Source organism: Chelonoidis abingdonii, chromosome 9 (genome assembly GCF_003597395.2).
Source record: "Chelonoidis abingdonii isolate Lonesome George chromosome 9, CheloAbing_2.0, whole genome shotgun sequence".
NCBI lineage: Eukaryota > Metazoa > Chordata > Testudines > Testudinidae > Chelonoidis > Chelonoidis abingdonii.
Window position 1 is genome coordinate 8,590,462 of NC_133777.1, and position 26,058 is coordinate 8,616,519.

The following is a 26,058-nucleotide window of genomic DNA, read 5'->3' on the forward strand; positions in this document are numbered from 1 at the left end:
GCTGCCATCCTTTAGGTGAACACCACACTGGCATCTCCACAGTCCCTCCCTTCTACCTGCAGGCTCTCAGGAGTTTCCAAAGAATTCTGAACCTAGCTAGGTTCAATCATCGGTTTAAATCCCCACCCCCAAAAAAAGTTGCCTTTTTCCTGACTTCTCCCAGCACTGAATAGTTTTTGTACAGAACAAAGCCGGACAAAGAGCTAACTACACCTTTTCCCTGTGCCCCAGCCAGAGTACTTCTGATGCCTGTTCCTTCAGTGTCCAAACAGTCTAATTCCACTGTTGCATTTCCCATCAGGACACGATTCTGCAAGTCAGGAACAGAAAACCTTCCTCATTCCCACAAGGGTGCTGATTGTATTCAGCAATGGCATCTCTGCAGAGCCAGGGAGAACACGGGGGCATTCAAAAAGCTCATACTGTACTTAGAATAAAACAAAGAATATACTGTCATCCAGCCCTCTTCCTCTGTTTAATTAACCAGCGTGGCAAAGCAAAATTTCCCAGTCTCAGCTGGGAGGTGGCACTGCCAACTTTTTTGGATGACAAAGCATTGGCTAGCTGAGGAGTTGAAGCTGGGTGAGTTCTCCGTCCAGTGTGCACAGGGGGTGCAATGAAACACATGGGACAGTGTAGGCTTTTAAGCTGAAATTGTAAATGGATTTTTGTGTATTAACTCTTTTTAAAAAAAAAAAAAATTCAAAGAGAATAGATGAAAGGGTTTTGGGCTAATTCATCATTGTCCTCGCTCTGCTCTAGCATGGGAAGTGGGGATATAAGAGAGAGAACAATACAGAGAAAATAACCCGAGGTCAAGAAATGCAAGATGCAAGCTGAGTTGTGTATCTCATAAGGGGAAATTGAGAGGCAGAAGAACATCAGGAACCCTATCTGGGCTCCTATCCTCTGTCTTGATGGAGACCTCATTCCAGTGAATCAGTACCCTGCTCAGCACTGTGCCCCTTGCTCTGTGTCTGGGCACCATTGTCATTTGTGTGTGTTCCTTTCACCCCTTTTCTGTATAATCCTTTGTACTTTTTTCTTTCCTTTCTAACCCTCTTTATTCCTTAATCAACAGAAGGCTCCATGTTCCTTGGTATGGAGTTGGAGTGTCCATGGTTGGATCATGTGCCCTTGTAAGCAAACTTAGTGCTAAGGGTACAGAAAAGAAAAGCTTGAGCCACTCAGCTGCTTCCTGAATCTGCAGCCCTGTGCATGCGAGCAGCTCCTGCCTAGCTGTCGGTATTACGGAGTGCTGCAATCATGAAATGGACATGTGCATTCAAGTGTGGCTTTTATTAGAGGCAGGCAAATCTAGAAGCAAACTGCTTTCTCCACCTTCACTGCTCTTTTTTGTCTATAAATGTTCACCCTGGACTAGTTCAGCATCTCCCTTCCCCCAACTACTTAGGTTAGGGCAAACAGAGTTACCACATTCTAGTTATCTTATTAACAGAGGAAGAAATGGTAGCTATGGTGCAGGAGTCCACTTTGCACATTCATGAATATGCATTTTAACTTGCTGTTACATTGTGGGATGATTGATAGCCTTGGTGAAGAACCCATTATGGAGGTGCTGGTAGAGTCCCCATAGTTAAGACCAATTTCTGTTTTGCCCTTAAAGCCAGGAATTTAACCTCTGTTTTGCATAAAAAATACCATGTATCCTTCCCCAGAGTTAGAATACTCACTCTTTGAGTCTAGAATGAGTCTTCTGAGACTATACAAATGAATCTGTTAATTGGTATGTTAAAAATTACCAGTAATTAAAAACTGAGTCCTTTAAAATATTTAGCATTTTCATTCTTTGTCCCAAATGATCTTACCAGAATAATGCAGGCACTTAAATCTTTCTGTATAGTCAAAATAATTTAAATTTGGTCCACAGGCAATATTTTAAAAGATTACGTTGTAACTAAGCTTACTTATTAATGATTGTATCTAATTGTTATGGTTCTATAAGTTACAGACAAGCTCAGGCAACTACTAAGTGTGAGGCCATTGTGACATATGGGATAATTTAACCAATTATCACCTCTGCAGCTAATTTGCATTCAAAAATTCTGTTAGTTGTCATGAGTTAGGGATATGAGATAGATTGGACTCGCATGCCAACAGCTCTCATTGGTAGACTGCTTGGCCCAGCTGTCACTTCAGATGTTCTGTGGCCACATGCTAGCTTGAAAGGCTTTCCGTGGTACTGCAGCCTCGATTCCATTGCACACTTAGGCCGTGCTGCCGGGGGAGTCCTTAAAGCACAGAGTCATTGGGACGCTAGGCCCTGCCCCCCGGCACATACTACTGAGGCCACCCTCTAAGCCCATAAATCAGTTGCAAATTACGGGCCAGATTTTACCAGTATGCTCAGCTGGTCTGTGCTGATCTGATGATGCGACCCAGCTGTAAACCCAAATGATTCATGGAGTTTGACTGTTGTGGTGCCCTCGGGAGTTGAAAATTTCTAAAATGTTTGTTTAATATCACCGGTCTTCAAATTATTGGAAATATTGCATGGCAGCCTTTACGGTGAGTTTCTTGATGGGGGTTAGGACATTATCAAACACTTAGGGAATTCCCAGACACACTATGTTAAGCTGGAGTTAAAGTTGAGAATATGCTTGAGTAACTTAAGGCGAAAATCATTCCACAGACGTTGCCGTTATCCCCAAATCAAGCATTATAAACAGAGGAAATTCAGAGTTAAGCTTATACATAAAAAACTCCAGATACGTTAAGGTAAGAAATGTACAATTAAGGCACTCAAAAACTTTAACTCTGCTGGGAGGGAGTTGGGGGAGGACTCTCTCTAAAAAACAGTTTAGTCTAATGCAGGACCACAAACTCTAAAATACCTTAGTCATAATACTGTGGTTATTGCATATCATCCACTCAGGCCCTTCAAAACTGAATGGCTGCTATTTAATAACTCTGCATCTCTTTGTGTGACAAATCTGAGGAACTGTCGGAGGTTTTGGAACAAATTGGTAAAGCAAACAGTAGTAAGTCACCAGGACCAGATGGTATTCACCCAAGAGGTCTGAAGGAACTCAGATATGAAATTGCAGGACTACTAACTCTGGTATGTAACCTATTGCTTAAATCAGTCTTTGTACCAGATGACTGGTGGACACCTAATGTGATGCCAGTTTTTTTTCCCAAAAGGCTCTAGAGGTGATCCTGGCAATTACAGACTGATAAGCCTTACTTTAATGCCAGGCAAATTGGTTGAAACTATAGTAAAGAACAGAATTATCAGACACATAGACGAACATGGTATGTTAGGGAAGAGTCAACATGGCCTCTGTAAAGGGAAATCACGCCTCTCCACTCTATTAGAATTCTTGGAGGATGTCTCACAATGCACAGTCAACCTGTGGAACTTGTTGCAAGGAGATGTTTTATGAAGGCCAAAAGTATAACTGGGTTCAAAAAAGAATTAGATAAGTTCATAGAGGATAGGTCCATCCATGACTATTAGTCAAGATGGTCAGAGACACAACCCCATGTTCTGGGTATCCCTAAACACCTGACTGCTAGAAGCTGGGACTGGATGACGGGGTGGATCACTTGATAAAGTGCCTTCCTGTTCACTCCTTCGGAAGCATCTGGCACTGGTCACTGTGAGAAAATGGCATACTGGGCTATAGGTCTGACCCACTATGGCCATTGTTATGTTCTTATGCCAGTGTGTTCTTTAGCAGCACCCCCCTCTTCCTGCAGTACTGCATCTACCCTGTCCCCTTTATGATGCAGAATTGCCTTTATCCTCCTTTCCTGTTGCATGAAGGAACACACAAGAAATAGTCTGCGCCTGGTGCTCCTCAGGCTCTCCACAGCTGATCTGGGAATGATTTGAAACCAAAACCTTTAATCCTTTGGAAGTCTCTTTCATGAAATCATTTCAAGTTTATTAATAACGGCTGTGAAAACACATACATGGAAAAGAGAGAGCATTAAAAAATCCAGAAAGGGAGGCCCTGGTGGATAAACTCATTCAGAGTCATTTTTCTAAAGCAAAAAAACTCAACCCAGAAAAAATAAGTGGGTCTGTCCTTTCTCCTTTTGCATGAGGCTGGCAGACATTTTACTGTGACGTTCAGTAATTAAAGACGGTACAAAAAACCCTGTAGATAAAACAGTATTTTGAAAAACTTCATTGATAGCGTAAAATAGATTCTATTTTGGGAGCTGTGGTTGGGATTTAGCCTCTGTCTGTGACTTGTGAATCTTTCCTTTATCCTTTGACACTGCAGTTTCTCTTCCCTGATGTTTTTGGCTTCACTGTGTGCATGCACGGGGCTGCTGAGACAGTCAATACTTTTGAGGAGGAAGAGAACACACGCATCGTCAGAATTTGCTTTCCATGTGTTGCAATGAAAATGTGCTTTCCCTAGCAACTGAAGTGAACCCAGCTCTTTATTTAATCTCTCCACGAATCTGCCACGAGCGCTAAGTCAGAGCCATCCTCTTCGTCCGTGCTTGGTGTAATGCTTTGTGCATTCCTCTGAACTCAAAGGGGAGGCACCTGAAAGAAAGAACCTTCTTTCTCTAAGATGTAACCAGATCCTTCTCTTGTTTTTGGAACCCCTCCTTAAAGTAGAAAACCCGTCAGCTAACAGTCCAGCACTCTTCTTTGTTCTGCTCTGTGTCACATGTCTTTCATTTGACTGGTAGAACTTGGTGAGACGCTGTCTGCATACCCGTGTATTGGATTTGGGGCCAGATCTAAGAGCTAGTCTACATGGGCAACGTTAAAGCGCTGCCGCCACAGCGCTTTAACGTGGCTTGTGTAGTTGCAGCAGAGCGCTAGGAGAGAAACTACCTCCACGAGGAGTGTGGCTCCCAGCGCTGGTGCATTGTCTACACTAGTGCTTTACAGCTAGTAAACCCGGGGGCGTTTTTTTTCATACTCCTGAGCAAGAAAGTTGCAGCACTGTAAAGTGCCAGTGTAGACAAGCCTTTAGTCTTCTGTTGCCATTTAAAATGCAGAGTATTTTAATAGGTTTTGAGCAACTTTGTGATGTGGTATCTGCGGTCAGGGCCTAATCGCTTTTCGCTTGGCACCTACTTATATTTCATATATAAGAGACTTTTGTATATAAGGACCAAGGTAAGCAAAGTCCCACCACCACCACCACGGAAATGGATCTTGTGCCTATGTGATCTCAATGTGTGAGCCCTGCTTGGTGCTGTAGAGGAGGCTAAGAGTAACAAGCCCAAGGGGACAGGATGATTTCTTGTTCCTACCAACTTGGTGTGATTAGCTTGAATCTGTGCAGCCTGTGAACAGACAGACTGGAATTACTGGCTGATTACTTTTTTTTCTCATTAAATCTGTTGGGATGTACAACACTGATAGACAATATAAATTGTGCTTGCTGCTTTACTTGGAGGCACATCATGTTTTTAACATGGTTTTGTTGGCACCCAAGGATTAGTCCTTCTAACCTCCTCCCTGGTCTTGACTACTAATCTGGTAAACTCTGCCAGTACAGAAAGGGTGCAGAATCTTAACCCTCTGGTGACTTTGTTGGGGAAAGGGAGTGCTCCTTGTCAATGATTGTAAATAGTTTTTGTCATGTCTGGAAACATTGGGTTCATCTTTTGGCTTCACCTAATTAACACTAGCAATTATAGGCTCACAAAAATTGCCAGATCAGATTAGTGGTTCATATAGTTCAGTATCCTGTCTCAAACAATGGCCAGTACCAGATGCTGTAGAAGGAGATGCAAGAAATGCTGCAGTAAGCAGTTAAGAAGAAATGGGCAAGTCATTCCATAATTCCCTTCAATTAGAGGTTGCTTTATGCCCAGAAGCAGGGGAGTTTATATCCTTTCTAGAACTCTTTCTTTTGATCCTTCCAATTAGAACTCTGGATGTTCTTGTTATCCATCCAAATGTCCAGTACTGTTTTCATTCCCCAAACTGTTGCTCTCAATTATTGTTATAGTGAGCTCCACATAAGTCTGTAGTGTGGAAAATTATTTGTTCATGTCTGCAAAATGATGCTCAAACTGCCTACTCACAGAAACCCTGTGTGACAGATTAGTGCATGTCTGGATTGTCTCCATCATTCTGCAAACTCTTACATTTTATGAACATCATTTTGCTTCTGAAATGCACCGTGCCTTCCTTTTTTAACCTCCTTGTTGGACTGGGTTATCCAGTAGATGTTATCAGGGTCTCTCTCTGCCCACTGGGAGAGCAATCAGGAGTCATTAACCTGGATGGTCTTACAGTCAAATGGAAGCACCTTAAAACAATCAACTAGCTGCAGCCAAGGGGCACCAGTTTTCCAGTGTGGACTTCAAGTGGGCTGTAACAAAGAAACAAATCAACTGACAATGGATTTGAAGCTCCTTGGTGAAGGGGGGACTGGAACTTTATAAAAGGGAGATGCTTTCGCTTACCAGAACAAGAAGGCATGATTGAGTAGGGGAAAGAGAGGTCCTGAAACCCTGAAAGGACTAACCAAACCACAAAGGGTTTTCTGAGCAGTGAGGACACTGGAGGGAGAGATTTGAATGCATATGTTTTATTCTTCCATGGATCTATGTATCTCATGTGCTTAGTCTATGTAAAGAGTGTTTGATTTAAAAATTCCTTTGCAAAGTCTGTGCATCCATTGCTTTAACTGTCACATAGTCTCTGAAGGATGAAATAGTAATGCGAAGGGTCCAGCTCTGGGGAGCATGTTGTTGCTACTGGGGAGATTTGGGATGACCAGTGTTCACTTCAGGGCCTAGGCAATTGGACTGTGGAGTCCAGTTTCCCAGGAAAGAGTGCTAGATAGAGGTTCTGCACCCCGAGAGTGTGCTTAGAGGCCTAGAGACGTGCTTCTGACCCTGCAAGATTAAAATCAGGTGGGATCCAGCAGCCTGGTGAGCACAAAGGGAAGCTCATCCAGGGCTGTAACCTCCTATGGCAAGTTTAGTGCCCAACCACCTTTTTAAATAAAATAGATTGTTACTGCTTGCTTCACACACTACTTCTATCAATACTCGTTCTAGCATCAGTGTAGCTTCTGTTTTGCTGTTTCCATGAAGTGCTGCAGTTCAGGTACAAGCAGAATGGCTAAATTTCCAACCCCATGTAGTGCTGCAAAACTTACTGGTATTTATATCACTCCGTTCTTCTTCGAGTGATTGCTCATATCCATTCTAGTAGGTGTACGTGCTGCACGTGCACGTTCTTCGGAAGACTTTTACCCTAGCAACTCCAGCGGGCCGGCAGGTCGCCCCCTAGAGTGGCGCCGCCATAACGGGTAATATATACCCCTGCCGGCCCGCCCGCTCCTCAGTTCCTTCTTACCGCCGGCCGTGTCGGTCGTTGGAACTGTGAGCGCGGCATAGCTGTCTCCACGTCCTGTGCTCTCTCGTCTCTTGTTTTCTAGTTCTTAGTTCTAGTTTAATTATAGTTCACTTAGTTTAGTATAGTTGTAGTTTATAGTTCTAGTGTATATTAGTTAGGGGTATCGGGGCGCTAGCCCTCTCCTGTGCCCGGCGCCGGGTCTTGCCTGGTTTCGGCGTGTGTTCAACCGCTGCTCGGCTGTAAGAAGCCGATGCCACCAGCGATCCCCACGACGCCTGCTTGAGTGCTGAGGGGAATCGTCTTATCTCGAGAAGTGCCGCATTTGCAAGGCCTTCAGAACGAGGACCAAGACAGGAGTGAGACAGCGCTCAAGACGTCCTCTGGGAAGTGGCTCGCTTAATTTCTTCCTCGGAGCACGTGTAGTGCACGCATCGTTTCACTTCTTTTCGGCAACGGTGACTTCTCTGATGTCCAGTCAGACAGTACTGCCACTGATATTCTTTGCCTATCCGACACCTTCTCCTAGCACACAGTTTTCAGAGGGAAGTATACTGTTACTCTCTCACCAAAGTTGCCTCGAGGATGCTACCCGGCGCGCTGTGATTCCGGTCTTTGGCCGTGCCAGGCTTTCGTCGACTCCAGGTGGCCCGGCAGTTGTCGGTTCCACTCCTCTCGCTCTGCCAACGATCTGGGGTTGGCTGTAAGCGCTCCCGTTACTCTACGCTCGGAGACCTTTCTCTCCGGCCAAGGGACCTCATCTATTCCTAACGGAGGCCTGTGCTGCCCCAACCCCCCAGCACTTGCCGTGTGCGATTCATGCACAGTCTAAGGTGCATGCCTACGCCAATGTGAGCACTGTCCCGGATCTCTACTAGTCTCCTTTATAGCCTACCCGTTTTTTTGGTTCGTTTCTAGGTCATGATCTCGGGTGGCGGCGGCATTCGATCTTCTCGCGATCCCGAGGAAGTTCGGACTTTAGCCGCCATCCCTGCTCCGCTTTGTAATTAAACAAAATATTAGTCCGCAACCCTTCTCCTACCGATGGTAACATCTCGTCTGTTAGTCGCAGGATTGTGGGCAGATCAATCACCGTCAGTAGACTGTTCTCCGATGACTCCCGGCACTGTTCTGGGTCCAGCCACCGTTACGAGACATCGAGGCGTCATTTGCCTCTCGATCCGACAGATTACAGCTTTCACCTTCTGAGGTAAGATCCTTCCAGCACCGCGTGGTGGCAGGTTCCAGTTTAGGTCTCTGATCAGCTCCTTGGAAAGCTCCACATGGTATTTGGCAACCGGTATGGATTACTACAGCCAGCTGAAGCGGCATCCGACTCCTCTCTCTGACGATTGCTGGGCATCCGTAGGAGGTCTATCGCCAGACCTTTGCAGTGCGGGACCCAGTACCCACTACGGTGGTCCCGCTCCAGGCTACACCCAGATGGCCCGGTCTACCGCCTTAGAGGGGTCGAGGTGCTCGTTCAGCGGACCTCTCCCCCAGGCCCTGAGGAGCGGAGCAGTGTGTAGGTGTAGACGTGAAAGACTCGTCTGCTGCTTGCTGCCGAGCACTACAGCAGGAGCGGGCGGATAGGTTGCGTTCCTTGCAGTGGCGCTCTTTCCTGACCCTGGGCTATCGACCAGCCCCTGCCTCGACAAATTCCTCCGGCTTGCGCGGTCATCGGTCTCTGGACAGGGTCCGTGTAGTAGGCTAGTTCTTTACAAGCACCGTGCTCCGGGTCCCTGGAAGGTTCGCTCGTTTCTCATCTCCGTATTACTTGCCCCGCCCGCGTGCTCCGACCCAGCGCGCAGGTGCTCCAGGGCTGCATAGCAGCACACCCTCGCTCACGGCCAGCGGCTGCCTGCTTTGTCTCTCACTCGCTCGTCCTTCCCAGATGAGCGCCAATTGTTGTTCTTACCTCCTGCACCTGGTGCAATTGGGCGCATACATCCCACCTGTAGTCCCCCACCACTGCGACCCTCCGGGGCCCTTACAAGGTCTTCAGAGACGCGTCGCGCTGTACAAAATATGCCATCAGGCTGGGCTCGGCTCTCCCGAGAATTGCGGACCCCGGTCCATTGAGTCTCCCTCTCGGGCAGATGCGCCCCATTCGTGTCACTGCCTTCATAGAGGACATCAAGCCATGCAGCGCTCATCTCGCGCAGTCACGGCTTCCATCTCCCCCGTGTCAGGCTAGCACTCAGTGGAGCTCCACTCCATGTCCATTTCGAAGGTGCTATAGAGTTACTTATCTCGTCCAGCCCCGCCCCGCTGTGTTCCGCTACGTCGTTCAATGTGGTGTGAAGAGGGGAGCGCACGGGCAACAAGCTCCGGTTCGCCAAGGTGGAGGAGCGCGGAGGCGTAATAATGGACGCTAAGCGTTGGTGGCAAGGTCTATGTCCGGAGGCCATGCGCCTGCGGGTCTCCAAACAGTCTAGCTTGCTCGCTCCCTCGTACACCGTACACCAGCCCTGCCCGTGAGGCCCCCCGGTGGCGGTGATAAAATTTAAGGGCAGCTGCGCGTCCGCTTGAGTTATTTGTTCGTTCTTACTCGCGCTCTCGCGGCACGCTCTTGACGGGAGGGAACACCTTGTCCGCGAGCGATTTCACCGATACAGGCGGCTTGTGGCGAGCGCAAGACATACGGCCACCAGGAGTCTGTCTCGGAGTCACTATGCGCTTTTATTTCTGCTTCAGGTCTCTAGGCCTCTCTGCCTCGCGGAACTCCAGTGTACACAATCGGGATCTTCCGTTTGGGGGCCGGCCTGTTGTTTCTACAACTGCACGCGTCAGGCTGCAAGCTCAAACAATAAGAAAGACGTCATAACATGCGCGCTCTCCTGTGCGGGCCGGCTGGCCCGGAAGTTTTTGGCGGCATGCTATACGGCCGGTCACCCGCGAGACCATTCAGGCCTCAACGTTAGTCCGCTCGACAGCCTGTGCCCACAGCCCGAGGCAAAGGCGGAGAGGCTTTTGCCGATGGGCGAGGGCCTTTAGGGCTTTTTACTTGGCGACGGCACAGCATCACTCACGGGGCGTAACAGGCGCAAGCAAAGGACCTGCGTCCCTCAAGCCTGTCCTCGAGAGGTTAGACGAATCCCTCGTTTTTGAAGGTGCATTAATACCCCGGGCGACGGCATGGTACAGCCCTGGCCGACACGGATACCTCTTGCCCTCCTTCCTCCCATCCGTGTCTTGATAGATGTGTGTTCCGTCCACCCCGTTTATTCGGCATGGCGGGGGGGGGCCTTTTGTCGTCACCGCAGTTCCGGGGACCCTAGTCGTTCTCGAAGAGTGCCCGCTGCCGAGAGTCGATCCCGGGCTTGCCCGCGCGCGTTGCGGCCTTGGGAGCCCCGGCCACCGAGAGATACCGGCCTATTACGGTCCTTGCGCAATGAGCGTGCGGGTCTTAGCGCACTTCGGACTCGGCCACCCGCGTTCACTCGAGCGTCACCTCTTCAGCGGGACCTCTGGCTCCGCTACGAGGGATCCGCTCCTCGCGGATGGTACAGATGCTTCGCTCTCGCACGGAACGGGGCGAGTGGAGGAGGTTGACCCGGGACCGCAGACGTCACGAGAACGTGGCACGGCGCGTTTTACTGCCCGGTACTTGTGCTGTATCCCTCTTTCCGAGGGCCACAGGGATTTTCGGTCCCAGAAGCGATCACCGTGCGACCTAGGAGGGTAGTCCCCTCAGACTGAGTATCAAGGTTGAAGTTCCGTGGATGTGCGTTAAATGGGACCTTAATAAATCCATCCTGAGGGCACCGATCCCCGGCGCGGAGACTGTCCGCCACCCTCGACATGCGGATGCTTAGTTCCATTATAGCCATTTCCCGCCCCAGTCGAAGGATCTCCTTCACGTTGGGTTCGGTGTCGGTCGCTATGGAACTGTGGAGCGCGGCATAGCTGTCTCCACGTCCCTAGCTTCTCGTCTCGTTCATTGTCTAGTTCTTTAGTTTTATTATAGTTCACTTAGTTTAGTATAGTTGTAGTTTATAGTTCTGTGTATTAGTTAGCGGGGTTCGGGGCGCTAGCCCTCTCCTGTGCCCGAGCGCCGGGCTCATGCCTGGTTCGCCGTGGTTCAAACCTGCCTCGGCCTGTAAGAAGCCGATGCCACCAGCGATCCCCACGACGCCTGCTTGAGTGCTGAGGGGAATCGGCTTATCTCGAGAAGTGCCGCATTTGCAAGGCCTTCAGACCGGGCCAAGAAGGAGTGAGACAGCGCTCAAGACGTCCTGCAGGAGTGGCGCTTAATCCTTCATTCCTCGAGCATCCGAGTGCCGCATCGACTCCGGCACGCGACCATCTGTGCCGCGAAGACGCCACTTTTTGGCATCCGACCCTCTCCAAGCACCAGTTCAAGGGGAAGATGACTGTTACCTCTCTCCCACTAAGTTGCCTCGAAAAGAGCACCCGGCGCCGCATGCATTGCCGGGTTTGGCCGTGCAGGGACTTCGTCGACTCCAGGGCCCGGCAGGTCTGTCGTGTCCGATCCCTCTCGCTCCCTGCCAACGATCTGGGGGTTGAGCTGATGTCCCGTTCCTACGCCCGAGACCTTCTCCTCGGCCAGGGACCTCATCACTCTAACGGAGCCTGTGCTGCCCCAACCCCCAGCACTGCCGGTGCGTTCTGCAGTCTAAGGGCAAGCCCACGCAAATGAGCACTGTCCCGGACTCTCTGGCTCGGGCTTCACCGGTCCTGATCTCGGCATCCGATCTCTATCCCGAGGAGGAAGGTCTCGCTCGCGACAACTGCTCGCAGTCCCGGCACCACTTCTCCACGATGGTTACCGGTCGTACTCGCGGTTGCAGATAATCCTCGTGCTGTTCTCGATACTCCGCGGCACTGTTCTGGCTCCCAGCCACCGTTACCGGAGACTCGAGGTCATTCCTTCATCGACGATCAGGATCTCCGGTGATCCTTCCGCACCGCGCTGGTGGCAGGTTCCTCTCTGTCGGTGGAAAAAAAAAAAAACAAAAAAAAAAAAAACCGAAAAAAACATAAAAAGAGAAAAACAAAAAAAACCTCGTATTGTCCACGGACCGATCTCCTGGCACCTGAGGAGGTCTTCGCCGCCTGAAGTGCGGGAACCGTACCATCCCCGTTCGGCTCTCGCCGTGGCACCTCTCGCCAGGGTCAGTCTCTTCGCGGTTAGCGGGCGAGTGTGTGCCGTACTTAGACTTGCTAAGAAAGACCCGCCTGCCTCTTCTCCGGAGACTCAGCAGGGCAATGTCCTTCAAGCAGTGGGGGCTTCTGGACCCTGGGGTATCACCAAGCCGAGGCCTCCCTAGGCAAATTCCTCCGGCGTGTCATCGAGTCTCTGAGCCGGGGCTCCGGAGGCTACTTCTTCACGCCTCTCCTCGCATCCCTACGTGAAGAGCAATCGTCTCATCCTCCAGATCCTGAAGCACCCGCAAGAGTCGAGACGCGGTGCCCCAAGGTCCCTGAGCCGCCACCAGACCGACCTGCCACTGGTCTCTCTCGCGTCTTCCAGATGAGGCGCGTGGCCCGCGGGACGACATCCCACCATGTGCCCACCACTGGACCTCAGGGCACACCAGGACCTCCTCAGGTCGGTAGGTGCGAAATGTGATTCAGTGAGGAGGTCTCCAGTATGTGAGGCCGGGTCGTGACTCGCCTCGAGATAGCGTCCACGTACCTGCCCTTCATAAGGACCATCCAAGCGCAATTGCCAACCCCAGTCTGGCAGTCACGGTCTTCCATTGCCCCCGCTGTCTCAGGGTGGTCGAGCGTAAATACATGGTCCCTGTCGAGGCTATGAGTAACTTATATGTCCCACCCGCCCCCGTGTTCCGCTCGATCGTTCAATCTGTGAATGAGATGGGATGCGCCAAACGGGCACAGAGCTCGGCCCCAAGTCAAGGAGCGTCGAGCGTTATGGACCTGCTTGGCTGCAAGGTCTATTCCGCAGGCACCCTGCAGCTGCGGGTCTCCAACCAGGCAGCTCTGCTTCAGTCGCTACACACACCTGAACTACGGGTGCGGCTGATAAATTAGGAGCTGCTCCCGCAAGGCATTGGCTCTGTCAGACATTCGCCGCTTCCTGCCGAGGGGAAAAGAGTCGCACGCATTTCCCTACAGGCGGCTTTGGACGCATTGCCAGACTCAGGCCACCAGGACTCTGGCCTCCGGAGTCACTTATGCGCCGCGATTTCATGGCTTCAGGTCCTCTGGCCTTCCTCCGTGAATCAGTTCGCCCATCCAGTGGACTTTCCGTTTGAAGGCCAGGGCTGCTGTTTTCAGCAAGACTGACCGTCCGGCTGCAAGCCTCAAGACATAGGGTCATTATGGCGCCTTGCGACTGGGGATGCATACTGCCGGTCACCCAGCGGCTATTGCACAACTCAGATCAGGCTTCCACAGCAGCGCCGCCACGCCGCACCAGAAGGCAAGACTTTTGCAGGCGGCTGAAACAGGAAGGCAAGGCACAGACCATCGGTTAACGCAGGGGGCCAAAGGCCAAGTTCCTCAAGCCTTCCTCCGGGCCGAATCCCTTGTGATTGAGAGATGCTATGCCGGGCGCTGTACCGCTCCCCCGGAATCCATCTGCCTCCCTTCTCCAACCGTCTTTCGTTCTCCTCTCCGCATGGTACAGCTTACTTGCAGACCGCTGGGTCCTCCGCGCGTTGCGGCTTGGATACGCCTACAGTTTGCTTCGTACAACACGCCTCCCACCCCCTTCTCGTCCCTTTCAGGGAGCCCCGTCTCACGAGCAGATCCTCCTCCAGGAGGTACGAACGCTCCTCGACAAAAGGGCCTATGAGGAGGTTCCAGAGAACGAGAAGGGCAGGGGGTTTTACTCCGTTGACTTTCTGATCCCGCAAGGCCAGGGAGGTCTCAGACCCATCCTCGACCTACGAGAAGCTTCAACAAATACTGGTCAAGTTGAAGTTCCGTTATGGTGTCCTTGGGGACCTATTATTCCATCCCTGGTCCCGGAGACTGGGTACGCCACCCTCGACATTCAGGATGCTTAGTTCCATTTAGCCATCTTCCCGCCCCTCGAAGGTCCTTCACTTCGTTTCGGCGGCCGGCTATTATCCATTCACGGTCCTCCAGTTCGGCCTCTCGACAGCCCCATGAGTATTTACCAACGACTGTTGTGGTATATATTACCCGCTATGGCGGCGCCACTCTAGGGGGCGACCTGCCGACCCGCTGGAGTTGCTAGGGTAAAAGTCTTCCGACGAATGTGCACGCGTGGCGCGTACACCTACTGGAATGGATATGAGCAACACATCTCGAAGAACAACAGTTACAAAGGTGAGTAACCATGTTTTTAAGAACTAAAGAGGACTGATCAATCTGTGTATAAGCTACAAATAGGAAAAGGGGGGAAATCTACTGAACGCCTGCTGCCCCAGTAACAACAATACATCTTTGGTCGATAAATGCCCAAAGGAAGTATCTCCATTGCAGAAGGTAATCAATAAACCATGCTGGAACATCACACCTGAAGCTGCAGCGGATGTTTTTTCAGAGCAAAGAACAGCTGCCGGTGAAGCACTAGTGCAAACTGTTCTTGGGTTTTTGGGGAGGTAAGAGTTGAAGTGGGAGGAATAGCTTTGTCTACAGTCTTTATTTGATTATCAGGGGATCATGGAATAGCTTCTGCTTTAAGGGAATAGCAGTAAAATGTGAAAACATTCCTCTTATAAGTGGTGGTTATTTACAGCACTAAGATCTCTGGAGTAAGAATTGGGGTTTTTCAGATTTTAATTCTGACCTGTAACTGCACATATAACAGTCAGCGCTTTTTGGTGTTAACTTTCCTCCACAAGAATGTCCTAAAGTCTCTTTTATTGCTCTCACGTTGCATCAGCTTTTGTGCCTCAGTATTCCAGCTGGTATGAATTTTTCTTAAATACTGACAGTAATTAAACCCCATTAAGCACTTGCCAAATCTAATGTTTTAATGCAGGGTTTTTATTTTAAGTGGGAAAGTGTGTTTTATTGGGGTTTTTTTTGGTACACTTACATTAGTAGACGTCACTCTTCTAGAAGATGGATGCAAAATGGTTCTAGGCTGAGGCTTTGCAGTGCACAAAATGTGGAATTAATTATAAATATTCCTGAAATTTGGATTTCACAATGGAAAAGTTGACTGCTTCATTGTTGCCCGACTGCTTCAGAATTCAGCAGCTAACTTGTTAAGCAGTGTCTCTTTCTGGGAGCATATTAAACCTGTGCTCTATGACCTGCACTTGGCTGCCTTTGGGTTTCTGGATTGATCTTCAGATGTTGCTTTTGATCTATAAAACCCAAGTGGGTTGGGGCCTACCTACCTAAGAGATTCCATCTCTCCCTGCGTTGTGCTGCTGCAGTTGCGGTCAGCTGAGGCTCTGAACAGAAGCCCCTTCGATATAAGAGAGGGTGTGGCTGGCAGAGTGTTCTTCAAGCCTTTGGAATTCACTTCTTGCCCCGGGTCTGTAACAACCGGACTTTGTTAGTCTCCAGGATGTGCTGTAAGGCCTACTTTTTCTCTGTCTCCGCTGAGGAAGTGGGTTGTAGAGAGAGCTGCTGCAGGACTCTGGGGATTGTGTGCAAGTTAATTTTCAATTGATGGTGTTGCTATGTATTTGATCTGGGGGAATTCAAAGGTCTATTTTAATGTATTTAAATGAAAAAGTCTATCTCTGAGCACTGCACAAATACACTATTACACAGTCTAAATATTGCCCCGATAGTGCATAAATACACTATTACATAGGCTAAATATTGCCCTGGTAGCCCTAATGGGCTAATTGGCAATTGAGACAGAGAATAACAGTCAGGGGCAGCTCTAGGTATTTTGTTGCCCCAAGCATGGCATGCAGGCTGCCTTCAGCGGCTTGCCTGCGGGAGGTCCCCAGTCCCGCGGATTCAGCGGCACGCCTGCGGGAGGTCCGCTGAAGCCACAGGACCAGCTGACTCCTCCGCAGGCATGCCGCTGAAGGCAACCTGCCTGCCATCCTCGCGGCGACCGGCAGAGCTCCCCCTGTAGCATACAGCCCCAGGCACACGCTTGGCGTGCTGGTGCCTGGAGCCGCCCCTGATAACAGTGGTATGGTGGCTGGTTATTTACCCAAACTGCAGTAGTTTAAATTGTTTTAGTTTTGACCCCAAAGTTGAATCTCTGTAGTAGGGTCTCCTAGCAGAGGGAACTTGCACTGTTGATATATCCGCAGCAAAGGGAACTTGCACTGTTGATATAGCCACTTCAGATGTCCTCCACGGAATTGAGCTACTGTGACCAGAGTGTCCACAGAATCCACAATGTACACAGAAATTATACAAGTCAGCAGGGCTTTGGGATTATCATTAAGTGACACAAAAAGCATCCTTTGCTCAGGAGGTAGGAATCTCCTAAAGATTAATCTTTCCTTGCTGAATGGTGGTAAAACTGCATCATGTACATCAGGGGTCCATGGGCCCTTTCAAGGGGGCTGCAGGGCCCCGTGGCTGAAACCCAGAGCCCGATCCCTGGCGCCCTCTGTGAGGCAGAAGCCCTGAGCCCATGGGCAGAGTTGGGGACATGGAGGGCATTGGTGCCCCCCCGCCATCCCAAACAGTGGTGCAAAAGCATGGCAGTCCCAGAGGAACCCCCATCTCCTCTCCCTGCCCCCCGGCCAGGTTGGAGGCAGGAAGCCAGGCAGTGTGTGGCAGCTGCCACTCTGGCTGGTGCCATGGAGCAGGCAGTGGCAGCATTCCCTCGTACCCTGCTGGTGCGGGCCCGGGTTAAAGCTCCTCCTTCAGCTCCTAGCCCCCTTCATTCCTGCAGAGGCAGCCAGTAAGATCTGCCCGGGTGGGGGGACCTGGCTCTGTGGCTAGCAAACCCCTCCAGGAACAGGGACCGCAGGGGAGCCCTCCCAGCACACAGCCCCTAATACCTCTCTCCTGCACCCTGAGCTACCTCACTGCCTGCGCACAGGTGCACCATGAGCTACCCCCTGTCTGCACACAGGCCCTCGCCACCCTCTCCCTGCACCCATAGGCACCCTCTGTGTGCACACAGCCCCAGCTACCCCTCCCTGCACCTTGAGGTGTCCCCCCTGCCTGCACACAGCCTGTAATGGTATTCTTTCCCCACTCTGAACCTCAGAGTCCAAAAATGGGGTACCAACATGAATTCCTCTAAGCTTAAATACCAGCTTAGATCTTGTAGTGCTGCCACCAACCAGGACTTGGAGTGCCTGGTAAACTCTGGTCACCCCAAAACCTTCCCTGGGGACCCCAAGACACAGATCCCCTGGATCTTGACACAAGGAAAGTAAACCCTTTCATTCACCGTTGCCTCTCCCAAGCTTCCTCTCCCTGGATTACCCTGGAAGATCACTATGATTCAACTCCTTGAATCTTAAAACACAGAGGAATTCTACCTCCACCCCCTTCCTTCTCCCACCAATTCCCTGGTGAGTACAGACTCAATACCTTAGAGCCTTAACAAGGGGGAAAAAATTCAATTAGGTCTTTTAAAAGAAAAAGCTTTTAATAAAAGAGAGAAAAAAAAAGTAAGAAATCTCTGTAAATTCAAAATGGAATATTACAGGGTCTTTTAGCTTATAGACACTAGAAAGAAACCTCCCCCCCAGCACAAATACAAATAAAATATTTCCAGCAAACTACACATTTGCAAATAAGGAAAACAATCAAAAGACTAAAATCGCCTTTATCCTGGTACTTTACCAAAATTAGAACAGAAGAGATTTTTTCAGAAAGATGGGGGAAATCTGCTTACATGTCTGGTCCCTCTCAGAACCTAGAGGGAACATGGACAAAGAACACAAACAAAGGCTTTCCTCCACCCAGATTTGAAAGTATCTTGTCCCCGGATTGGTCCTCTGGTCAGGTGTTCCAGGTTCACCCTTGTTAACCCTTTACAGGTGAAAGAGACATTAACCCTTAACTATCTGTTTATGACACAGCCCCTAACTATCCCCTCCCTGCACCCTAAGCTGTTTTCAAGCTTTTTAAGGTAAGTCCCTCACATTTGAGTTACAATTTTCAGTTGCGCTGCCGCTCCCCTTCCCCCCAGCCCCGGGACAGGCTGGGTGGCCTGCTGAGGTGAGTCGGTGTGTGGAGATGGCGCTCCCTCCCTGGACCACGCCATGCGGAGGTGGCTCAAGCCCCTCCTCCGCCAATAGAAGTCAAACTATGCCTATGCCCGAGGCCCCACATGCCTGCTGGGCCTTGGAGTTTTTATAGCATGTCAAGCGGGGGGCCTCAGAGAGAGAGGTTGAGAACCTCAGATGTACGTGGCAGGAGCAAGCTCTTCCAGGGGGAGCATTCCATGGGTTTATCCCCAAACTCTTAGAGAACTGGTCTGCAGAAGAATGATTCCTATCAATTGCTTGTTGTTAGGTGTGGGTGTGTTGCTTAGGATAAAATGAGGTGCAGGCTATACCTTTTTGTGGGAGTGGAGGGCAGGGTAAGGTTAGCAGAAGTAGTGACCTGTTCCTTATATACACATTTTCAGATGCAGCTGTTCCAAGAAGTGGAAATACTGTGGTTGAAACAGCTATTTCAATAGTATTTTAACCCAGCTGAAAATGGAAAATACTGATAGCTTGAGAATTCTAGGCCAGAGATTAAGATAAAAACTTAACACTGGATATGCCTCTGAACTCTGTTTACCTATTCCTAACTATACATTGTGTTCTGTGACTCTCCCAGCCGGGAAAATAGCAAGCTGGTATCTGTAGTTCAGCCTCAGAGGGTAATTAGAAGCTTGTGCATGATTTATGGTAAGCTTATTCCATAAAATAGCTGTGCTTCAGTACTTTCATGGCTATATGTAGACTATCATTAACAATCCATGGAAGTAGCCCCTTTGAAAAAGTGTTTAGGAAAGATTTAAATTTAACCACTGACTCAGAAGAATAATCAAAGAGGGGGAAGGAATCAGGCTTGATGGCTTTCTTCAGATTAGGATAAGGTTTCCCAGAGACAATTAGGTAATCTTCTCTCCCGCCCACCCAGGAACACACCGTGAAGACGCTTAGCCACCATTGCTGCTAGACATGTACTGGGCAACTAGCTTTGAATCAGGAAGCTGGCAAAACTTACAATCACTTTTATACATGCACACTCATAACATATTTCACAGGAGTGTCCCAGAGCACTTTCCAAAATACAAGATATTTTCCACATTAAAAATTTGTAAGAAGAAATGTATGGGTTTTGCAGTAATGGAAATAAGATGGATAGAATTAACTAGAGCCAGGCATATTGTGAGGCACCAACTGTTTAAATTCCCCATATAGCCAACTGCAATCTCTTTACCAGTTCAAGAGAACATAACTTTTATTTCTTACACAAATGACCCCCAAGTGCCTTACAATATCTGCATTAGTTAGATGTCCTGCAATAGTTCCCATGCCCAGCCTTAGGCCTTAGAAACTGTTGCTGAGGAAAGAAGTGCTGGGCAGAATGCTTATTTCCTGCTCTTCTCAAAGAATGACGGGGTCAAGTAGCCTCCAGTGGCTGGTAAAAAGTAACCTCAATGTAACATTGCAAAGAATCGTTAAGAGAATCGCGGCCATAAATACAAACATAGGTTCTACAACCAAACATTCCAAATGTTCTTTTGTTAGGCACAAATAGGAAGCCATCTCACTGGCCCTTTGATGACATGATCTGATTTGCCTTGACAGTTCTTGCTTGCTGTTCTGCAATGGAAAAGCCATTTTCAGAGTGATATGGAACAGGCAGAACTGGATAATTGATATCAAAAGAAACAAACAAAATGATTCCTGGCTTTCACACTAAAATTAGAATGATTTGTATTAAGTTTAATTATGTCAACTTGATTGGGATCATCTGGGTACCAGAATCAGTTCGCCTCACTTCAGGCACTTTTCTCATCTATCTAGGTACTTACGGCCCCCATCACCTCACCTCCTTTGAGGGTCACTCATACTGACCTTTGTAAAGTGTTTTTATCATTTTATGAAAAGGACCATCTGTCTAAATGCTGGCTATTAGCCACCACAACTGTCTGAATGTATAGGATTCACAAGGCTATCGCAAATCCAAGAGGTGCAGAAGGGTAATGCAAGTGATTCAAGAGGAGGCTGAAGAGCAGGGGCAGAAAGTGAAGAAGTTATTGGAGGACCCAATCTGCACATGCTGCCTGGATGTGGAGAGTTACTTTCAGTCCTGAGTTTGAGCTCACAAACCCTTTTATATTAGAGAGAGAAAATGGGTGAGGTAATTTCTCTTATTGTGAAAGAGACAAGCTTCTGAGCTACGCAGAGCTCTTCTTCAGACCATCTCATCTCTCTAATATCCTGGGACCAGCACAGTTACAACAGCACTGCAAATCCCTTAATATAATATAACTGAACATTCTTACTATAACTTCTTTAAAATAACTCTAGAATTCATGTCCTCAGAATCCAAGATAAGATATAAATGGACTCAACATTCAGCTACTAGAGCCAAGATTTAAGTTGTATTGATCCAATTGTTGGACCCATCACTCTAGAGCTGTTGATGTAGTGTAAATATTTAATGGACTATTGCCATTTTAAAAGATGAATAGCACTCCACCAACTCTTCTGATGGATGGGAGAGAGAGTTTAGCTGCTGCACTCTGGTTTGTCAAGCTAGTGAATTTTAACAATGATCCAGCTGAAAAGCAATCAAATGGCTTGGGTTCTGTACAGAATCTGTACTGCAGTACTGCTATTGTTGATGATGCTATTCTGACAAAATATAGGGTGGTCGCAAGAGGACCACTCTGCCAGTTTCACTTTTAATAATGGGCATCTGATCTTTACACGCACACAAAACTGCATTAGCCCTGGACAGAATGCAGAGATCTGTTTGCAGCAGTAACTGGTTTATTAACCTCTTTATTTCCTTGTAATTTAGGAAGATGATGAGAAGATTATCCAGGAGATTCAGAAGGAGGCTGAAGAGGAGCAAAAGAAGAAAAATGGAGGTAGGTCGTGTAATTGCCCTCATATAAAACTGGTGATCCAGGGTGGATAGTAGCGGTACCAGGAGAGAGCAACAGCTTCTAAGCTGCTGGTGAGTCTCTGGGCCCTAGTTGCATCTTCAAAGGCCAGGCTCTTTGCAAATTCCCTTGTAATGACAACACTCTCATAAATCTCATTTGGAGTATTGCTACAGAAGTTTGTTCGGTTTCATATTGTACGAAAACTTCTAACTGCCCTACCTGTGCCGTTAGTGGGTAATGGCTCTGATCTGCCCATGCACGAACTAGTTTGTTTTCTGGTCTCTTATCTTGTAGATATCGGGTGTGCTTTGTCTCTTAAGTGACCACGTTAGCTTAAGGAGTTTTCAGTTGTTTCTAAAGGAAATGTTTTCTGGTCCTTATCCAGAAGGGGGATGGCTTCAATATATGATCCCAGAGGTTGTCTCTGTGCAAGGATTTTCATCCTTGCGTTGCCAGGGGTGGGATTGCTAGTATAGACAAGGCACAGGGATTTTTGCTGGGGTGTGTTCTAGAGCTGAAGCCGTTAATCCTGGGATGGTCAGAAAAGGCCTAAATGACACTGGTTGAAAATGCCTGTGCCTCACCGTTGCTCCAGCTTGTGGGCCACTCGGGGCAGGAGACTATGCCACTTGCCCGTTCTTGGACAGTATGGGAGAGAAAACGGAGGCTCCTCACGGCTCAGGAAGAGGGAGAGAAAAGTCAGACTTCTCAGTCCAAAAATCTATTGTGCCTTTTAACTAAATTATCTGCATTCTGACAGATTCTGGTCTTCAGAATTAAATGAAAACAAAGGCAGGAAGCCATGGAAGAAGTTCAGAAGACCTAAATGAAGATGAATCAGGAACCAAATTGAGGGAAAGCAACAAAACTAGTGTCTCCAAACTAGGGCGTCCTCTCGTACTCCTCCTTGTCCAAACCTAAAATATGCAGGGCCTGGACAGTTGTGTGGGGTGAGGGATTCCCTGCACTGGAACTAAGGGGGGTTCTACCCACACAGGTGGGGTTTGGAAGGGGAGAGGAATGTACAGTCCCATGTATTTAGATATTCTCTGGGAGCAGTTGGGAGGGAATTCTGGAAGAGCAGAAAATTCCTTGGGTGTCTGACAGCTACAGATTCAAAGATAGTGTAATGCTGATATGCCATGCTCTTCTCTGCACAGCTCTGCTAGACATACCAGTGCCTCCTAGCACCTCCTAAAACCAGACCCCCTCTGTGAGTTGTCGTCATCCAACAAAGGATGTAATTAAAAAGCAGTGTTCTTCGCAGACTGTGTCTGTAGATCCCACTTTAGGATTGCATGTGCCTCATGCATGCAAGACTGGAATTTTGAGGAGCAGTGTTAGCAGGGCTGCACATGTGCCTTCCTTCTGCCATCTCTTGCTCCCATATGAGGGCGTACAGGGCGGGGTGGACACTACCTCTCTCCCATTTCCCTCTTACGGCCCTTGGCAGCGAGACAAAGCCTGGCAAGTGCCTGATCTGCTAGTTGGTAGTTTTGACTAAATTTTCTGTAAACCTGAACTATTGTGAACTTCAAGTGCTGTAATCCTATCGACTTGTCTGGACCACATATCAATGTACGCCCACACATCTCCCACAGGGCTCCTTAGCATGGCAAACTCGAAATTGTAGGCTTCAAATCCTGTCCATCCTGGGATGGGCTAATCCAGAGTTTCTCAAACTTCATTTCATTGCAATCCGCTTCTGACCCAAAAAAAAATAAAAAAATTCACAACACTGGGAAGGACAGAAGACCGAGCCCCTCCACCCCAGGCTGAGGGGAGGTAGGGGCAAAGCCAGAGCTTGAGAGCTTCAGCCCTGGGTGGTGGGGCTCAGACTCTTGGCTTCGAGCCCAGGGCTGGCGTTAGACTTGCTGGGGCCTGATGATCCCATTAAAATGGGGTCATGACCCACTTCGGGGTCCCAACCCACAGTTTGTGAACCGCTGGATCCCTTTAAAAGATAGACATGGTGAGCCCACCTTCTGTCTAGAGTCACCATACCTAGCAGATGCTCCCTGTGCCTGTCACTTTCCCTGAAGGTGTGTGAGATGCATGGCTCAGACTCCAGCTTCTGGAACAATCCATGAAGGTCTCTTCAGACCCTGGAGAAACTTAGCTCTAAGATCCTGCTAGTGGACAAGCCAGAATCCTGCAGCAGACAGGCAATGCCCAAGGCTGGCGCAGAGAAGATGACACCAAGAGAGGAACCAACACAGTTGCCTCCAGCACCCAAAACGGATATCAGCATCAAACAGCCCCCAACACCTCTGACGTTGAAGTCCAGCACTAACAGGGACTTGGTTTGAACGTGCAAGCAGAGACTCCAGGCAGAGCTTGGTGTTCTCGGGTAAGGATAGACAACACAAAGCCTCTGGAGACAAATCAAAAATCCCAAGCAGCTCAAGGGGACCCTCTATTAATAATTAATATGTGTTTGGGCGTGGGGGAGGGATATTTCTGCTTAGGGCCCAATGGACTAGCCCCAGCACTGGGTATTAGGAAGCCATTGCCCAGAGCTGCCCCTTCCCTGTCTTTCTGCTCCTTCTCAAAAGAGCCTCATGCTATCAGAAGTGGCCTCATTCCTTCATCTAGGACATTGGTTCCCAAACTGGAGGGGGGGGGGCACAGCGTGAAGAAATTCCAAGGGGGGGTGCGAGGCTGTGAAATTTTCATAACGAAAACATTTTTTTATCAGCATAAACATTTTATTTATTTTATTTAATAGACCAAAGGAGGACAAACTACGGCCTGCGGGACTGTCCTGCCCGGCCCTTGAGCTCCCAGCCGGGGAGGCTAGCTCCCAGCCCCTCCCCTGCTGTCCCCCCTCTCCTGTAGTTATGCTACTGCACAGCTTGTGCCCACTCACCTCCCAGGCTTTCCAATAAGCCAGTCCTGCTGCTCTGAGTGGCATGGTAAGGGGGCAGAGAGCGGGGGGTGGAAGGTTGGATAAGGGGCAGGAGGTCCCGGGGGGCAGTCAGGGCACAGGGAGCGGTTGGATGGGGCGGGGCGGAGGTTCTGAGGGGGTGGTCAGGAGACAGGGAGCAGGGGGGGTTGGATAGGAGGTGGGGAGTGGGGGGTCCTCGGAAGGGGTTGTCAGGAGACAAGGAGCAGGGGGGTTAAATTGGTAAAAGGGGGTGTGATGCCAAAAAGTTTGGGAACCAGTGATCTAGGAGCCCACAGAAGAGGTTCCAACAGAATTCAGAGGAAGAGGCTTCTACTCATTTCCTCATTCTGAAGGAAGGGCATTGAGAAGACAACTGTCTTTTCCTAAACTCAAGGAGACTCCACAAATACACGTACAGTCTCTTAGGTTCAGGATACTAAGGCTATGTCCACACTACCGCAGTAAGTTGACCTACGCTACGCAAGTCCAGTTACGTAAATAACATAGCTGGAGTCGACATTGCAGGGGGGGTTGACAAGAGAAACTCTCCTGTTGACTTACCTCACCCTTCTCATCGGGGATAGAGTACAGGAATCGACTGGAGAGCGATCTGTAGTCAATGTGGCAGGTCTTTACTAGACCTGCTAAGTCGCCCACGGGTGGATTGATCTCAGAGCGTCGATCCCAGCTGTAGTGTAGACCTGCCCAAAGGCTTGCTGCCATCATTCAGTCTCTCCAAGTTCCAGACGGCTGCCAACTTACAGGATTCATACTTCCACGTAGTGACCCATCTGGCCCACAGGAAGTACCTCAGATTCTCAGTGGGTCCCAATCATTATCCATACAGGGTTCTTCCCTTCGGACTCTGTACAGCAAAGTGTATTCACAAAATGTCTGCCAGTAGTGGCAGCGCATTTATCAAGGCAGGGAATCTGCATCGACCCATACTTGAATGACTGGCTGTCAGAATGCTTCATACCCAACCTTACCTTCAGGATCGTCTTTCTAGTGGTCATTTCCTCAGTTCAGAATTAGTGAACTTCAAGCTCTCCTGACCAGACCACATTAAACATTCTTCTGTAGTGACAAGGCGTTCTCGTTTTTTCACTTGAACCAGATCATTACCTTGCCATCCTTCTCCCCAAGCCATACCCAATACCGGGAGAAAAGAAATTCACACCTGGACGTATCCAAAGTGTTACAGACCTTAATAGGAACAAGGCTGCCTTCCCGCTTCTTCGCGGCCGTTTCTGACTTATCCAATGGCCAACCCATCTTATCCCAGAGAATCTCCATGTGGATAATGTAGTGCATTTCCACCTGCTATCAGCTGGCCGGAGTGCTTCTCCCACCAAACATCAAAGTGCACTCCACCAGGGCGCAATCCGCATCTGCCTCCTGCTTCAGAAAGTGGTAATCTGAAATCTGCAAGACTCCTACGTGGAGTACCCTTCTGAGCTTTCTATGAAATGTTATGCCCTGCACATGGCTACCAGGGCAGATGCCAAGTCTGGCAGAGTGATTCTTCAGTGGTTTCACTGACCCAGCTGATACTCTTCACTCCCACTGTCCAATGAGGGTACTGCGTGCCAGTCACCTACGTTGGGACCCACGCCAACAGGTATTCAAAGGAGAGAGAAGGGTTAATTCCCTCTCATAACTGTAGTTCTTCAAGGTGGTGTCAGCATGGATCCCTGTGTCATAGTTCAGGGGAATTGCACCTGCACTGCCTTCTTGGGCAAACACCCGTGGCTTTCTCCCTCCTGAACAAGGTCTTTCACTGTTCTCTGCCTCGCTGTAATATCCCCAGCAAGCCAAGCCAAGCCACACCAGACCATCTAAACAGGCCAGCATCCGTACTTCGCTTACTCCTTGGAAGGTTTATGAACAGTG

At 49.0% G+C, this 26,058-nt stretch overlaps 1 protein-coding gene across 5 annotated transcripts in view; it reads left to right on the forward strand.

Annotated features, from left to right (window-relative positions):
- Nucleotides 1–26,058, forward strand: part of RNF216 (ring finger protein 216) — a 121,736-nt gene that overhangs the window by 88,316 nt on the left and 7,362 nt on the right. For 4 of the 5 annotated variants that reach the window (XM_032767765.2, XM_075069172.1, XM_032767767.2 and 1 more), the window contains one exon: nucleotides 21,191–21,260. In XM_032767765.2, coding sequence (XP_032623656.1) covers nucleotides 21,191–21,260 — 70 coding nt within the window. Of the gene's footprint in view, nucleotides 1–21,190; nucleotides 21,261–22,038; nucleotides 23,013–26,058 lie in introns of those variants that run through there. The other variant, XM_032767768.2, reaches the window with a different exon arrangement.